Here is an 18,111-nt window from a genome sequence, read left to right on the forward strand (position 1 = left end):
TGAAGGTGACATGTTTGGAGCTAATTTCTTCTTAAAAAGCATATCTTGGTGGCAAGTAGTTGAAACTTCAAGTATGTTCTCTGAAAAGCAATGCTTTATGTTTGTACACCTCAAGGATGATGTTATCACTTTTATTAGTATTTTGTATTTTACTGTAACCAGCATGGTAAAATAGTTATGGTTCATGCCAATGAATCATCAAGGATATGGGGGTTTTATTTTAGTCTACTTTCCATTGTTGACTTGATGCTTAGTGCTTAGAGCTTATTGCTTAGTCTTTTGTGTTACAGCATATCACATTAAATTGCACAGGGCACATGTTACTTTTTCTCATTCTTCCTTTAACTAAATTCCTTTTTTCTCAAAGACACATGTTATTGAACTTTGCATTGCAAATATTACATTACTCTTTTAGGCATCTTCAATTTTTATGTCCAAAACAACATACCTGGCCTGTCTAAACCGTTTCTTTAACCGTTGGATTAAACAAAACTGTTTATTTCACAATGGATTCTTAATTTTTGTGACTCCCAATACAGATCAAATTTGTTATCTATTTAGAAATTAAGATACCTTTTTGTTTAAATTATTGGCTATGGCACCAAATTGGGACTTTCTTGTGCACTGTCAGAACTGTGATTGTGGATACTCAAGAAAATTGTCATGACCCTTGTTTTAAATATGATGTCCAGTTTTTGTTTCTTTTTTATATGAAATTAATGGAGATGGTGTCTATTTAGTTTAGACCGGAGTTAGGAAAATGATCATGCTAGTATCAGTTGTGACCAACTTTGGGTTTAGCAAATGAAATACTCTGAGGAGCAGTGGCGGAGCCAGGATTTTTATGAAGCCTGGGCAAAATTAATACTAAGTCTAACTGTTCGCACCTGACTTCTGATCCAAAATTTTAAATTACGATTGCAGGTGCTGCGGTTGCGGACATTGCCGTATTGCGACTTGAATAACATGTTAGCATGGCAAATTATTTCATTAGATATACTAAAATACTTGGAATATTTATTTTATTATTTATTTGTCATAAATAATTTCATTCCCATTAAAAGTTACTCCCTCTGTTCCAAAACTATTGTAGTTTTAGCTTTTTTGTTTTGTTCCAAAATCATTGTTGTTTTACATATCCAAAGCATTGAAAATGATTTTCATTAATTATTGCCCACCTGAGTACATATGATTTTCATTTATATATTTTTGTAACTGGGCATAGCTCAAGACATACAAACAACAAGAAAAAAGGAATAGAATAAACAAAAGGCCTGCCAACAAGACACATAGTATTTTTGTTTTTTTGAATCTAACAAGGTGAAAAACTTCTTTTGTCAATGATTAAAGTTTCATTCAAGACGTTGCCAAACCCAGAACAAAACAAAGGGACTTAGACCTGAAGAAGCTTCACGTGTTTTTTGTCTATTGTTTGTTGGCTTCCAAGTTTCCAATTGCTGAACTGGCCTTGATTTGTTTAGTTTATCTTTATGGCCTTGTATGGTTAAGTTTCTTTGTTGTATTTGCTTGGGCCTTGGCCCGTTTAAATCAATGAAATTGATTATTGACAAAAAAAAAAAGACCTGAAGAAGCTATAACACGCATAGCCAAGGAAAAAAACATACAATCACGTGGCTAGCTTAGCTTTCAATTCTTCTGACACAAACACCCACTAAAGTAAAAAACTACCCACTTTCAATAAAGGCAAGTATAAGCTTTTGAGCAGAACACGTTTTGATGCAACCGGGAATTAGATTTCCCATCTCATCCATTAGAATTGTCACCCCACTAAAATACTCGGAAGATTAAGTTCTTGAGTGCTCCAGAAGTTAAACTTTCGGATCGTATCAGTTGGTTTATTTACTACACACTTAAATTTGACACCCTCATTTTTAAAAGACTTCGGAAGTTTATCTTCCGGAGCATTCGAGAACTTAATATTCCGGAGTATTTTAGTGGGGTGACAATTCTAATGGACGGGGTGGGAAATCTAATTCTCAACCAAGAAAGGTAGAGAGAAAGAACCATCATTCAGAACTACCAGAGCTAGGGAGGGTGCGGTGGAGGACGGTGAGTAGCGGTGGGAAGGAAATGAGTCTGGGAGGGAGAAGGAGACGGAAGCAAACTCCAGAATCAGGATGAAGAAAGCATGGCTTGAAGCTCTCACTTACTTGTCTCTGTTCAAAAGTTTTGCCCTTTCTCTCTTCTTCTTTCTTCCCTAAAAGCTTACCAGTTCTAAAAGAAAAAAAGTTTTTTTTTTTCCTAGAGCTCGGGCAAAGGCCCGTGCTAGCCAGGCGGTGAATCCGCCACTGCTAAGGAGTAAGGAATTCACTGAGAATGAGTCATTTTATGACTTTCTTGAACATGATATAGCTTCTGCACATAAGGTGGTTGCTGTGTTTGAATATCAAACCTTATTTCAATCTACTTTTGTGCTTGTAGAAATTTGACAAAACACTCCATATGAAGAAACGACTAAACCTTAACTGAGATCTGTTTCATGAGTCTAATTCTTGCATCATGAGATCATATTCTGTTTTAAGATGATTTAGGTACTGTTTTGTATATGCTGAGGATTGACCTGCTAAACATGTACTCTTAATCCTAATCCTACTCTAACCATTAGATTGGCCCAAGTAGGATTAGGATTAGTGAGACGATGTTTGTAAAATTTGTAACAAACAGGCTCTACTGACCATCAGATTGGCCTGCTTCAAATCCATATAGCTACAATTTTTCAGCATGTTTACTAATCAACAAGTAAATTTTCCAACAAAATTATATAGTCTTTTGTAACAAGTAATTTAGGTACTTTATTTTAATCTTTTTGAATCTTCTCACCTCTCAAGTTAGTTATTATTGTCTTTTTTCACTTATCCTAAACTTTAGTAGATATAACATTGGCAATCAATTAGATGTAAAAGTAAAAATATTCATCCATCAGTTTCCTTGGTGAAAACATCATTTAGTTTCGTATTTTATACTGGACCTCATGGGTCATGTATAGTACAAATGTTGTTTTACCATACCCATAATGGCAGTACATTAGCGTTGGGTCATGTAATTTACAAGAGCTCCTGCACCATACAAGGCCCAAGTTTCTTGTTCTTCATCTTCTTCACATCTTGTTCATCTCCTCCAACCCAACCTCACTCCGCCGCCGATCGAAGACGCTTTCATGGCGGAGAAGCTCTTCAACCAGGCCTTCGCTTACACCTACGACGACGTCACTCGTCGCCTCCCCCATGGACATCGTATTTCAAGGGTGTCCATTTGGATGCGCTTCTCGACATGTCTGTCCACTGAAAGATGGGGTTTGACAGGTTTATTTGTACGAGCTTTTTGACAGGGATGGAACAACAACGAGTCGCGATTCTGAACCCTAATGGCACCGCCAAGAACCACGTTGATTTCTCTGCCGCTTCATCAGGTTCTTCCGGTTCATCTTCATGCATTGGCAGCAACTACTGAGTACTGACACTGTTCTCTTAGTTTAGGTTCTTTAATTTCTTAGTTTTACTTCCTTCAAATATTACAGTTTTTACTATGGATTTCTCAGGATCTGGAATTTTTGGAGGGGAGCATGTCACTCTTGGTTGTAATGAAGTAAGTGCTTGATCAATAACTGTTTGAAAATATAATTCAGTAATTGTGGTCTGTGTCAGTTGGGGAAGAAACTGTGTCTCACTTATTCGGGTGGGCTACACATGCTGTATATTATTTTGCTTTTTGTTAGGTGGCTTTTGGAGGTGCGGTTTTATTCATTCTTGGAGATGCTTGGAGGCTAAGCTACAGCTATATGGATGGATATTTTCAAAAGGGTTGTTTGCTAGATGAGTGCTTATATAATGATCAGTAGGTGGATTGCAGTTGGGAGTGCCTTTGGAGTGGAGGCGAATGATATTAATTTTGAAGGGAGCCACTGTTATTTTGGATTTTTACTGGCAGCTTCCTTGACTGGGGAGAGTTCAATGGGTTTTGGGTATGCTTTGTACTGGGTTCCCCTTGAAGATTTCATCCTGATTTTAGCCAACTTGTACTCTTTTTCCTAGTCTAGATTTTCCAAGAGGGTTTTTTCTAGCAATGTTTTAATGAGGCTTGTTTTCTAAGATCTTTCTTCAAGGGATGGTGGGTTTAGCTTAGTAATAGACGGATTCTTTGTCTATTGTACGTGTTGTTTTTGCTCTTAAGCTTTTTCTTCTATACTCTCTTCTCTTTGTATTGGTTGTACTTCATTTCTATATATTCTTTTTGCCTATCAAAAAAAAATTAGGGATTCTTGAAGTTGAAAAAGTTTCTTGAAGTGGTTATTGATGTAGGAAAAATTTATTCTTAAAGTGATCACTCATTCACTAATTTTACACTCCCCTCATTGTTTTCTGGGGAATAAAAATTAAATATCAACTTGATACAAACTGGTTAATGTAGCTCATATTATTGGTAAGTTCAGTGCAATGTATGGCCAATAATGTAGGAAAAGTCTCCTAGTCATTTAGGAATCACTTAGCTACTTTCTGAATCACTTTGCTCATTAAAGTGAACTTTTATTAACTAATTTTACATTTCACTCATCGTTTTGTCGAGGCATAAAAATGAAATATCAACCTGATACTAGATGTTAATGAAGTTCAAATTCATGGTTAGTTATGTGTAATGTATGGCTAATACTGCAGGAAAAGTCTACCTGGTCATTTAAGAATCACTTAGCCACTTTAAGAATCATTTTTTCCACTTCAATAATTACTTTACTCAATTTAAGAATCATTATAGTCACTTTAATCAGCTTTTAAACTTTTAATACTGCTTAATAAGTATAATAATTTTAAGGTGAAAATGTGATTCTTTATGTGGGTAAATTGATACTTGAAGTAGCAAAATGTGATTCTTAAAGTGATTAAGTGATTCTTAAATGACTGAGTTGATTGAACTGCGATATTAGCCACATTTTATGCTGAATTAACCAGTAATATTGACGTTATTAACCACAACTTAATGAGGTTCATATTTTATTTTTATGCTCATATTGTGAACATGTATGGTCACTTGACTCTTCTTTGGTCACTACTTAAACTTTTAAGTAACGTTTCTGGTTAATACTGCATTAAAATATGGTTGATCTAGTGCAGTTAGTGGCTAATTTTTGGTCATGTGGTCACTACTTGGACTTCTATAATCTTAGTAACTTATCAACCTTATAAGTCTTATTAGGATGTTTTGACACGTCGATTTCTCTCAAACTACGAAAACTCTAACTTTAAACCGTAACCTATATATGAATTAAGGGTAGGATAACTTAGTAATTTTGATAACAAGGGTAAGATTAGTTAAGTGTAGCTCTTGGTTATGGTGGAAAAATTGTAATGTTATTTTGTTCATTAAAGCATCATTACTTACTGATTCTTGAAGTTGAAAAAGTGATTCTGGAGGTGACTATTGATGTAAGAAAAAGTAATTCCTAAAGTGATCACTCCTTCATTAATTTTACACTCCCCTTCATTGTTTTTTAGGGGCATAGGAATTAAATAATTAAATACCAATCACACATTTGGTTAAGGAAGTTCATATTAGTGGTCAAATCAGTATAATGTATGGCTAATGACGTAGGAAAAGTCTCCTAGTCATTCAAGAATCACTCAGTAATTTTCATAATCACTTTTCTCACTAAAGATTCACTTATTCACTAATTTTACCCTTCACTCATCGTTTTGTAGAGGAAATAAATGAAATGTCAACCTGATACTATATGGTTAATGAAGTTCATATTTGTGGTTAATTCCATGTAATGTATGTCTAATACTTCAGGAAAAGTCTACATAGTCATTTAAGAATCACTTAGTCACTTTAAGAATCACTTTTTCCACTTCAATAATCAATTTACTCAATTTAAGAATCACATTTATCACTTTAAGGATCGTTTTTGACACTTCAAAAAATCATTGTTCATGTTGATAATTTCCTAAGATATCTTGTTCGGCAAAGGTCGACATGTCAAAATATCATTATGTAACTTCCAATGTCGACAAGTACATAAGACAACCTAGTTCAGGCAGGATAGACATGTCAAAACATCATAATTAAGATTTTGCAATTGATAAGTTCCAAAGATTACCAGTATAATTTTTATGTGTTATTAGCCAGACTTTACAAAAAAATTACCGATGAATGAGCTTCATTTACCACTTACGATCAAGTTGACAATATTTTTATTTCTTTAAAAAACGAGTGAGGTGAAATTAACTCAGTAAAGTGATTTATTAATGAGGGACAAAAGAATAAAGTGATTCTTGAAGTGACGAATGTGATTGTTGAAGCAATTAAGTAACTTGCAGCAAACAATCACACATATTTTCGCAGCAAATCTTACAGGTAAATTCGCAGGAAATTTAATAAGTTCATTTTTTTTTCCTTTTGCGGATTTTGAGTTAAGTTGACATCTTTAGAAATTATATTCTATAAATACATGAACTCATAAAGAACTAATACAGACAACTTTTTAAATACAAATAAATCTATTAAATAGATAATTTTTTAAATTGAAACAAAAACGAATAAGTGTTGAGATATAGGGTATTTAAGATTAAAAGCAAAGCAAAATGGGGTACATCATATTAAATGTCTACATGAATCTGACTCTTAAATCCTCCTTTTGATTTAGTAGAAAATTGCCTTCAAAATGGAATGAATATCTTCTTTTCAAATGAATCAACCCATAAATCCAATTCTGATGGCATACCCATCAGTTTATTTGCTGCAATTTGAAGGAAAACTTCCACACATCAGTATATAACAACCAAAGCAGCAGATATGGTAACACAAAAACAACCAAGAAGAACCAATATCAATTCCATTATCCAAGAGGAAGTTAAACGTGTGACCATCACATGAGGAAGAAGTGTATTTGCTACAATTTGAAGGCAACTTCTGCAAGCAGTGAACAAGGTACTTCTATATTAATGTGCAACTATGGTTATACTTTTAAACTATGAGGAAGCATAAATTAAGGCTGAAAGCAAATAGTAACACTGAAAAGTAAAGCATATCCATAGGATTGTCTAAACTCTAAAGCAACGAGTAACAAGTAAAAAAAATGTCCTTGGAGGCACGTCCTTTATTACCACTAAACCAGCGCCAATCTTAATTTATGACCAATCGTTAACCTTATTAACTGAACAAATATTACCAAAGCTATATCAAAACTCATAATGAGATAGTAAAAATTCTCATCAAGAAAACTGCACATAGTGAGAATCCTCAGAAACATAAAATAGAGGACCAACTCCACCAACATAAGATAATGAATCATTGAGTTCACCCAAAAGACCTGAAGACTTTTATGTAAGTCAGCAAAAGACCTTGTACCTAAGATTTAAAATTAATAGAAGTGAGAAAACATTTCTCCTCTGGTGATGATTGCTTTAGAATGTGAGTAAAATCAAAAGTATTTGTGATGGGTATAAGCAAGAATATTTTGAAAACTGAACCATTAAACTGAGAAACTCAAAGAAAAAGACTTTATAAGCAAGAATGGAATCATCTAATCTTGATTAAAAGATGCTAGTTCAAATACTTAGAAGAACTAAAATACCTTTGATAAGAGAATTGCAGCAAGTTTCCTTTAATGCTGATCAAACTCCTCATCTTCATGCAAACTCCCTCTGTTTAATACATATATCAAAACACACAAGTTTTTGACATGATTAAGCCCCTTCCTGGTCGAATATGAAGAACATATATAAATAATTCTATACTGAAGTGAAAAAAAGTTGTTCAAGATTGGCCTAATCTATTACTATTACCTCATTCTCTGCCAAATCTGAGACTTCTTTTAACCAGGCATATGAAGATTGTGAAATTCCTTCATCTTCGATCCTATCATAGCAGATTTCAGGATTGTGGAGATCAACCAATGAGAGTGTCTGAAAGTCCAAAATTTGGAAAAGAAAAAGCATGTTATACACGATTATCGGTTTACCAAGTCCACCTTCATCTTAGGTTTTCCACAACTTCTAGAATTGATTTTAGTCCACTGGGCAATGAAAAGAAATGAGATGTTGGATTCTTTTACATTACTTACAGTTTCCATACTACAAGAGACACACAAAAAAACAGTAGCAGTACTCTAGGTTTTTTCTTTCTCTTACTATATATGACTATGTTCATGTTAGTACCCAGTAACACTCCTAATAGACATGAAACCACTGCGTCAGCAACCTCAACTAATTGTACCCTTCTTTTCTCCATTTATTTCAGTGTCAAAATCTTATCCATTCTCTAAGATATATAACTAATGATGACCTACATTATCATCATGTTAAATGCGGAGTTAACAATTTTTAGACAGTGAAAGGTATCAAACCACCCCAAAATTGGCAAAAAAACATTAGACCGAAATGACACGGAAGAAAGCAGAGAATCAGATTGAAGAGAAGGATTGTTCATCAAAAGCTGCTAAAACATAACCGTATGTTGAAATTTGAAAATGAATCAGACTAATCCAGAAACCATTAATTACAATTAAATTACCTGACCAATGTGGGGCCTAAATTTTAACATAGCATCCCTAGCAACCTGGTTGAAGACCTCATCAGATGGATATACAACCAAAAATCTACACCATGACAATAATGACCATGCATGACAGAGTAACTTACTTTAGCCTTGGACTGCCCAACATGGGATTGTTGAAATAAAAATTGTCTGTTCAGGTTACTGACTTCTATAGTGTCCATGTCAATCTGCATATCAGACCCTTTCAAGAAATGTAAGATACAAAAAGGCAAATACAATTCAGATACATAGTTCAAATCAAAATAGTAATTTGTAATAGTCATGGAGAGCAAATAATAGGATGAAAGCTGTATAGTGGACAAAAATTGCTAAGCAATTGTAGCATGGAACCAACTCCTTTTTAAGATGAAAGTTTTATGACAATGATGTCCATAACTTAGTTGAAGACAGAGAGCATAAGATAAATCCTCTAGTTCATTCAAAAGATACACAACATTTCAAAGCCATTATTTTCTTAAAAGGTGGTAATGAAGTAAATTTTGCAGTTATAAGTGAATTATCACAAAAAAAAAGGATTACATAAGATAAATTGCAAGAACTAAAAAACAGAAATAAGTTAGCAATGCAAATTCAGATTTTGAGTGCAAGCTTTTAAAAATAACATACTGAAGAAGCTACATTAAATATTAACTCAAATAAACAAACAACAAAAAGATATCCAACATCTGGTCATTTTTTACAATGCCAAAATCTTGTAAATCACAAAGCTGCCACGACATATTGATTGAAGCCTTTCTCTAAGCACTTAGCCGGCTAGCTCAATAATCAATCTTCAACTAAATAAGGTGATTAAAAAAGAGAGTAGCCAACATATCAAGCAACCATTGAAGGTTTTAAGTAAAAAAAATTAAGCAAGAATAGCCAAGATATTAACCATTTTCAACATACCAAATCATGGGAGTCAAGAAAGAACACATCAAACCATACTCCCAATACGACCAGTTTTGGAGGTGTTGGAATTGACGAAATTGACGATGTCAGGACGGATTGAAGCTGTCATGACATCAGGGATGGGAAGGTGGTGGTAGCCCTCGAAGGCCTGCACGGTGACAACTGACAAGGGGGCGAGCAGCTGCGGCGGCCATTGGAATGGAGGAGGGAAAGGTGAGAACTAGGGCTTCTAATTGGTATGCCTCTGACAGCGCTTTTGTAGTGAATTCAAGTGTGGTTGGAACAAGTTGAAAGGAGTAGATGAAGAGATGCAGAAGAGGTAGTGAAAATGTGAGAGAGTAAGATGAAGAAGAGGACGGATTAGTGAGACATGAAATCTCAAGTACAATAGAGATAAGATTTCTATCATTTTCTCTCTCCAATTGAGTCCTCAATACTTCTCAAATGAATAAGTCAACAAAATAAAGAGGGAACTCTAAAAGGAGGAGAAAGCTTAAAATAAGTCCAAAAGAAAAGGAGGAGCTGACAAGTAAAATCAGTGCCTCAATTTAAATAAATAAAAAATGAGCGGGGAAATTGAAAATTTGAGCGCCTAAAATTAAAATCAAGTTATTTCATTGGTATTATTTTTTATACACTGACAGTTTAAAACGTTTTACACAATTATTCAATCACAACCTTATATATCTTATTTTAAACATTATTAAATTTAAAAGGCTTAAATGCATTTGTTGCCCCTGATGTATCGCCAATGTGCAAAAGACAACCCGACTCTATTTTTGTCGACGTTTGTACGCTCAATTCTTGTAGATTTAGTCTTTATTGTAGAGGTCAATAACATTAAGAGATGAAAGCAAAATGAAATAAACACTAAGTAAGCATAATCCAAATGAATTGATTAAATCATAACCAAAATAGAGAATCAAAATTTATCAATTGCTGTCCAAGAGACTTGAACTATTAAGTATCTTTGCATTTGAAGATCTCCTCATGGACTAAGATATATTCATAGAAAGATGCATTTTATCCATTTAATGGTGAACAAAGTCAAGCTTGTTTTAAAGCATTCACAATCCCTTGACCAAGAATCAAATATGAGCATCATATGTAATAGCAAGCACTAAAACAAAACAGGACATGAATTAACTTAAAGTTCTCTTGAACTTGCTTGTCCAAAAGTGCTTCAAGTTCGTTAAGACTGTATTTTCAAAACCTACTACTAATTTCTATTGCTCCATAGCCTCTAGTAAAGCATGATAAAAAAATTAAATTATTTAAACAACAGTGGAACCTATAAGAGAAAGAATCACAGAAATTAAATTATACATTAAAAACAAATGAAATCCCAAAATAAAAATGAAATGGAATCAAGATCCATTCAAACTTAGACAGATAGGGATATACCTCTTGATTCAAGCAGCTTCACGTCCACAGAAGGGAAACACAAAGCATATTACTCCCTCTATCCTGAGATGTCGAGGCTTATAGAGGAGATGAAACCGCAAGTTCCAACCCAAACCTGTACATAGGGCAGCAAATCAAGATTAAATTCAATGAATCACGAAAGAAACAGTGATTAGTAACTTCAACCAACAAGAGTGATCAGAAAGCATTCAAAACCAAAACCAAAGAAGAAATTTAAAGAGCCTTTTCCAACTAAATTGGCACTTCACAGCTCACAGAAGATGAGAAACCAGCCATTGTAAGCAACGAAGGTGAGGGAAAAGACAAAATTTCAGCTCGAAAGTGAAATCCAATTGCAGACAAACATAAGAGGTTAGTCCATGAAGCATGACTTATCAACTTCATCTGTTGATGGATGGTGGTTGTTTAGTCCATAAGAGGTTATCTATCTTTAATTTTTACATTTTTTAATTTTAGATTTGATTAGGATTTAGGTTGTTTATTTTTGGATTTTTATCTTTCTAGTATTTTATTTTGATTTAGTTTGTTATTTTTATTTTATTTTATTTAGGATTTTTCGGAATAAAAAGAAAAGAGAGAATCATGAAAAGGAGCTGATCCTGCAATGAGTATCACGCTGCTATCATACACACGCAGAGATCCGACGGCTGCACTTTTATCTCCTGCCATGTGGCGCGATCGTGGAAGAGGTCTAAGCATATTTCAATTGACTAAGTAAAAAATTTCCACAGTATTAGCTATACTTTTCGAAGAATTTACTACAAAATGAACTTCATTTACCACCTGCTATCAAGCTGGCTTATAATTAATATGCCTCTAAAAACAATTAGAATAGTGTAAAATTAGTGAATAAGTGAATATGAACTAGGTAAGTTTATTCTTAAAATGAGTAATTGATTCCTAAATGACAAAGTGAATCTTAAAATAGTAAAACACTTCTCAACATTAACTAATGATTCTCCCCTCCTTGTAACCAAAAAAAAAAATTTAACTAATGATTCTTAATATGGGCAATATGATTCAAGAAGAGTGAAAATTGATTGTTAAATGACTTAGTAGAATTTTCCTGCGGCATTAGTCATACTTTACAAAGAATTTACTACTTAACGAAATTCATTTACCACCTTCTATTAGGTTGACATATAATTTTATACTGCTACAAAAAATGAGTGAAGTGTATAATGAGTTAATAAGTGAATATAACTAAGGTAAAGTGACTCTTGAAGTTCATAAAGTGATTCTTAAAGTTAGTAAGTAATTGTTAGACTAAATAAAGTGATTGTTAAAGTGAGTAAAATGATTCTTAAAGTGAGTAAAACACATCTCAACTTTAACTACTGATTCTTAATATGGACAATATGATTCACTAAGAGGGAAAATTGTTTGTTAAATGACTAAACATATCTTACATGATTAAGTAAAATTTTCCTGCGGTATTAGCCGGACTTTACAAGAAATTACTACTGAATGAACGTCATTTACCACCTACTATTAAGTTGACTTATAATTATTGTGCCTCTACAAAATAATGGGTAGATGTAAAATTAGTGAATAACTGAATATAAACTGAGTAAAGTTATTCTTAAATTGAGTGATTGATTCCTAAATAACCCATTGATTCTTAAAGTAAGTAAGTGATTTTTGAAGAAAAATATAGAGATTCGTAAAGTGAGTAAAACACTTCTCAACATTAACTAGTGATTCTTAATAAGAACAACATGATTCAATAAGGGGGAAAATTGTTTGTTAAATGACTAAACATATCTTAAATGTTTAAGTAAAATTTTCTCGCGGTATTAGCCTGACTTTACAAAAAATTACTACTAAATGAATGTCATTTACCACCTACTATTAAGTTGATTTTTAATTATTGTGCCTCTAGAAAATAATTAGTATATGTATGAATAACTGAATATAAACTGAGTAAAGTTATTCTTAAAGTGAGTGATTGACTCCTAAATAACTCATTGATTCTTAAAGTAAGTGATGCTTGAAGAAAAATAAAGTGATTCTTAATGTGAGTAAAACACTTCTCAACATTAACTAGTGATTCATAATATGGATGATATGATTCAATAAGAGGGTAAATTGATTGTGAAATGACTAAACATATCTTAAATGATTAAGGAAAATTTAGCCTAACTTTACAAAGAAGTTACTACTAATTGAACGTCATTTACCACTTACTATTATTAAGTTGACTTATAATTGTTGTGTCTCTACAAAATTGAGTAGATGTAAAATTTGTGAATAAGTGAATATAAACTGAGTAAAGTTATTCTTAAAGTGAGTGATTGATTCATAAATAACTCATTGATTCTTAAAGTAAGTGAGTGATTCTTGAAGAAAATTAAAGTGATTCTTAAAGTGAATAAACTACTTCTCAACATTAACTAGTGATTCTTAATATGAGAAATATGATTGAATAAGAGGGAAAATTGATTGTTAAAGTGACTAAACATAACTTAAGTGAATAAGTAAAATTTTCCTGAGTTATTAGCCGTTGTTTTTTATAAGCTTGCATTATTAGCCTGACTTCAGCAAGAATTTACGACTAAATGAACGTCATTAAGCACATGCATGGTCACATAATGAACTTTTTTTGTCAATACTTGAGACTCCTAAGTGATATTTTTGGTCAACATAGTTAAAGGGACTAAGCATGTGTTAAATGATTAAATGGAGCATTCCTACAGTATTAGCCACACTTTACAAATAATTTACTGTTTAATTAACTTCATTTACCACCTACTATCAGATTGACATATAATTATTATGTCCCTATAAAACAATGAGTGGAGCGTAAAATTAGTAAATAAGTGAATAAAGTTATTCTTAAAGTGAATAATTGATATTTAAATGACTAAGTGACTCTCGAAAATAAAGTGATTCTTAAAGTTTATAAAACAATTCTCAACATTAACTAGTGATTTTCATTATGGGCAAATTGATTCTATAAGGAGAAAAATTGATTGTTAAAATGACGATGCATACCTTAAATGACTAAGTATAATTTTCCTGCAGTATTAGTTAGTCAAGCTTACTAAAAATTTACCACTTAATAAACTCCATTTACCACTTACTATCAACTATCAAATTGACATTTTTTTTTTTTAATGTTTTTACAAAACAATGAGGGGAGATCATAAGTCAACTAGCATCATGTAAGTTGCACATCATTCATTGATCTCCCAGAACAATTAACAACTAGTAATATCCTTTATTATCCAATTGGAGAGCAACATTAACAACTAAAAAGTTCCATGAAAGCACAAAAAAGTCAAATAGCAGTTTGCAACATGTGTTGGACTTGGACCAAAGAAGCATGCACGAGAATCACAAATCAATCCAACAATAATCATAATCAACATCTACAACCACTGTAACCAAAAAAAAAAAAACATCTACAACCGCTTGAAAATAAGTATTAGTAGCACTATCCATAAGATTCACAAAGAACTTATTAGCTAAAACCACCAAACATTATTAGTACCATTAAAATGATCTAACATTTGAAGCTAAAGCTTTGTGTTCTAAATCAAGTGCATTTTCTTCTTGTCTTGCAAACAATTGACTGTTGACTGTTCTTCTTTAAGTTCGCTTTCCATTGATTTGTTTCTTTCTTTCAGTGATGACAAGTCGGTTAATGTGCATTAAGATTGCTGTCTGCAGTATCCATTAAAGAGGTTCCTGCTTCTTTCTCTTGCAGGTTCACATTACTGCCATGGCCAAAAAAACAATTATGCCTAAACAATTCAATGGCTTGAATTCATAAAATTACAAGATTAACATAGACAAAATGAAGAGTCATCATCACCAGACTGGAACTAAACTCTAATTAGTAAACAATGTCTTCTTAATGTCATGGGGAGAGAAATATAGATAGAAGGAAAATAGACAAACCTCTTGAGTAACAACGCAGCCCCAATTTCTACAAAACCATATGCAGCATCATTCAGATGCTCCCCTGCACTAATTTCTCCAGATATCTCATTTGTGATAGTATTACTTCTATCCTGAGCAACCTGTTTGAAGAGTAAGCCAAGGTACATATTTATTGCCGATATGTAATTCAATAGCTTCATAAATCAACAATTCATGAATGAAAGTTCAATCAATATGTCATTTCCATGCAAGTATGGCAATGCTATGTCATAAGTTAATTAAACTTCACAAAATAAATCAACTAAAAAACTTTTATCTTGTAATTGCGCACCGATACACTTTGATAGAGGTGCCCAACCACAATAATAGGCTTAGTTTATAGAACTCATTATAGTGTACCTAATGTGAAGCAATACTCTGATAAATTCCTTTACTTTGCGCTCTAGCTCCGCAATTTAGGTCTGGGGTTCATTTTCCTTTTCCAGAAATGAAGTTGTGGAAGTTTCCAGGGCATTGTCCTTTGACTGTATCTTACCCTGCCATAAACAATCCTTTTCATTAACAAATCCACCTCAATTGCCAGAGCTACGAGTAACTTGGTTTTATCCTAAGAAAATACAGAAGAGTGGAAAATCATGGATAGAAAATGAAATTACATGAAACAGTGATGGAGAAAATAGCATTTGGGTATCAACTAGCAAGCATTTTTCTCAAACAGCCTGTGTTCAGACTATTGGTATTGGAAACGTTACCTCAAGCGTTTTTATTTTCTCCCTCAGTCTTTCCATTTCTCTTGAATGCTGAGGACTTAAAGCAGTCTTTTTATTCTTTAGAATGGTTTTAGCTCCATCAGTAACTTGTATGCGTCCATTACTATCCCTGAACCTTTTCTCGAAACTGGTTAATGCATCGTCCTTCTTCTTTAGTTCACCCTTTAGCTGGAAAACTTGCTTTCTTAGTTTTTCTTTCTCAGCCTCATCCTCAAAAAGAGTGTTTAAAATCACTATATTGAGCTCTAAGGGCTTCCAATTCTGACTGCAAGAGTCCAGCCTCGACATCTTTTACATCCTTAAGATGCTTCATCTGATTTAGTGTGCTCTTGAACTTACTTGTCCAAAAGTGCCTCAGGTTCGTCAAGACTATATTTTCAAAACTTACTACTAATTTATATTGCTTCAGAGCCTCTAGTAAAGCATGATAAAAAATAAAAATAGAAATCTAAACAACAGTGGAACCTGTAAGAGAAAGAATGAAAGAAATTAAATTATACATTAAAAACAAATGAAATCCCAAAATAAAAGTAAAGGGAATTACCAGAATTGGAAGAAGAGAGTGTGTGTCTGGGTTTGCTAGTTCCTTCAAGGTGGCCCAGGTGAAAGCTTCAAAAGGTTGAGGCCATGCAACTTGTTTACAGTGACATTCAAATAGTATCAAAACTTGTTTGCTTCACTCTCTTGTTTGAAATGGGAATATTTTAGGGACTTGCTGGGGAGCCCAGGAATGTTTCAAGAGAAGCAAGGACAACTTACTCACTCGCTACCCTCAGGAGAGGCCTCAGAATGTAAACCTTGATTTCTTTAACATGTGCAGACACCATAGCAATGCTTATAGGGGAGCAGAATGAAACAAATACATAAATTGCTGCAAATCTTCTCTGCAATTCAAAAGGTATTATAATTTAATTAATTTATTAAGGGCGTGCCTAGATTGTGCGTCCAAATAACATTAACATTAACCTTTGTTGTAAAACCAACATAGAGAAGAAACACTATAGCAAATCAGAGTCATGCAAAAAAGATAAAAAAAAAAGCTTACGCTAATGAGAGTGTAAAGCAAATCAAATCGAAAAAGATTATAACTATATGTCTAACTGCAATCTCAAATTTTCCAGCATAGATGCTTTATTAAGAACCATTCACACTATGTACAAGTTCTTTTTGTTACAATGATAAGCAATTATGCAGAACCTGTGCAGTGTGTCAGCAGCATTTGAGGACATGTTATCAACAAAATGGTGATCATCACCACAAACCCCAATAATTCCACTGGAAATTTTAAACCACTGCTGAGTCCAGACCAAAGACACAACTCCACTATGGGCAAATAAGGGTACAAGAGAGACTCAAATAAATGCACAAATTAGTACTCAAAGCCAGCCAAATAACAAAACCAAAAAGCTCACATAAGAGAACATTGAAGATGAAAAAAGCTTTGCAAACTAAGATGCTTCACATATATGGTATGACACATTGCTATACACACTACATTGGAGCTGAACAAAACTAAAAAAGAAACAAAAACAAAAGCCCAGGAATGGTATGTTGAAAATAAAACATAGCTTCCTTTGTCTGATAAGAAAAGCTAAAAGCTTTAGCCATTATTTAAAAAAACAGTACTTCCCACGAAAGCAACTAGAAAAACAAAACATGAAGAAATAAAAATTCTTGCTTTTCCCAGAATTTCCCAATGAAAATTGAAAACCCCACTACCGAACAACAACTAAATTCAACTTCCGCTTCAGCAACAGGTTCAATTATCCCCACAGAAAAGAAAAACACACGAAACACAAACATAGACCACACCGAAAAACAGCAATTTAGACGAATTGAAATGTTACCTGCAGAATCACACGAATGAAAAACAAAAATTAAAAAATAAAAAATTTAATCGATGATTTGGGGAACACGACGACCGAGGTGCGAAATCAAAGAGAGTGATTTGGGGAAAAGGGTTTTGCGGAGACAAACAGAGGAGAGGAGAAGCGAGGACACCGTCGGGTTCTTATTTGTATCGGCGATGAAGAGAAGCAGCATGTACGAGAGAGGATGAGCAGATCGGTGATGGTGCAGAGGATGGGGAAGAATCAAGACTTTGGGGATGAGATGAACACTAATCCAATTTTAGTTAGATTACTTAGGTTGTTAATTATTGTTTAGGATCTAAAACTTAAAATATAAAAGGGGTCATTTAGTAATATGCACACGTTTTCTTACTGTAGACAAAACTGATATTGTATGCTACCAAACCCATAAAATGTGTTGTTACCGTACCGGTAGGCTACATGCCTACAAGACCCATATGGTACTTGTAGGATATACGCCACTTTAAATTAGTGTGTCACATATAGGGGTGGAAATAGGCCGGGCCGAGCCGAGCTTTGCGTGGCCTAGGCCTGACATGCATTCTCTTTTCGTGGCCCAAGCCTGGCTTGTGGCCTATCAATAGGCCAAATTTTACGGCTTGACTGGCCTTTTCTAAGGCCTGGCCTGGCCTACAAGCCTGCTTAAAAGCCTATTTAACAGACAATTATATCAAAAGAATGTCATTAGGCTGGCGGGCTAA

The 18,111-nt window shown here is 33.7% G+C and overlaps 1 protein-coding gene and 2 long non-coding RNA genes across 7 annotated transcripts; 1 reads left to right on the plus strand and 2 right to left on the minus strand.

Moving 5' to 3' along the window:
• The first annotated feature begins 1,997 nt into the window (after positions 1 to 1,997).
• LOC130742371 (uncharacterized) lies at positions 1,998 to 4,293 on the plus strand. Its single transcript, XR_009021133.1, has 3 exons — positions 1,998 to 3,471; positions 3,560 to 3,606; positions 3,737 to 4,293. It is a non-coding gene; the product is annotated as an uncharacterized LOC130742371 (long non-coding RNA).
• Positions 4,294 to 6,510: 2,217 nt separating this feature from the next.
• LOC130745482 (SUMO-activating enzyme subunit 2-like) lies at positions 6,511 to 9,937 on the minus strand. Of its 4 annotated transcripts, XM_057597775.1 has the most exons (6): positions 9,457 to 9,928; positions 8,652 to 8,735; positions 8,524 to 8,568; positions 7,797 to 7,916; positions 7,586 to 7,655; positions 6,511 to 6,748 (listed from the first exon to the last, which is right to left on the minus strand). In XM_057597775.1, exons 2-5 carry the CDS (start codon positions 8,727 to 8,729, stop codon positions 7,641 to 7,643), a joined length of 258 nt encoding a protein of 85 aa, XP_057453758.1. In that variant the 5' UTR covers positions 8,730 to 8,735; positions 9,457 to 9,928; the 3' UTR covers positions 6,511 to 6,748; positions 7,586 to 7,640. The 4 variants fall into 4 exon arrangements, with proteins under 4 accessions (XP_057453758.1, XP_057453757.1, XP_057453756.1 ...); XM_057597774.1 differs by having other exon boundaries at positions 7,586 to 7,709; positions 8,652 to 9,937; XM_057597773.1 differs by having other exon boundaries at positions 6,511 to 6,921; positions 8,652 to 9,933.
• Positions 9,938 to 14,084: 4,147 nt separating this feature from the next.
• Positions 14,085 to 17,695, minus strand: LOC130745483 (uncharacterized). Of its 2 annotated transcripts, XR_009021781.1 has the most exons (6): positions 17,387 to 17,695; positions 16,084 to 16,423; positions 15,522 to 16,004; positions 15,169 to 15,305; positions 14,788 to 14,909; positions 14,085 to 14,603 (listed from the first exon to the last, which is right to left on the minus strand). It is a non-coding gene; the product is annotated as an uncharacterized LOC130745483 (long non-coding RNA). The 2 variants fall into 2 exon arrangements; XR_009021780.1 differs by having other exon boundaries at positions 16,084 to 17,694.
• Positions 17,696 to 18,111: the final 416 nt, after the last annotated feature.

Source organism: Lotus japonicus, chromosome 3 (genome assembly GCF_012489685.1).
Source record: "Lotus japonicus ecotype B-129 chromosome 3, LjGifu_v1.2".
In the NCBI taxonomy this organism is placed as follows: domain Eukaryota; kingdom Viridiplantae; phylum Streptophyta; class Magnoliopsida; order Fabales; family Fabaceae; genus Lotus; species Lotus japonicus.

Bases quoted from the DNA above. Each gene is read 5' to 3' on its own strand.
- LOC130745482 (XM_057597773.1), bottom strand. From the start codon at position 8,831: ATGACTATTACAAATTACTATTTTGATTTGAACTATGTATCTGAATTG. The intron at 8,569-8,651 runs GTAAGTTACTCT...GTCTTCAACCAG, and splicing joins TTGGGCAGTCCAAGGCTAAA to GTTGCTAGGGATGCTATGTT. The intron at 7,917-8,523 runs GTAATTTAATTG...TTGGACTTTCAG, and splicing joins TTAGGCCCCACATTGGTCAG to ACACTCTCATTGGTTGATCT.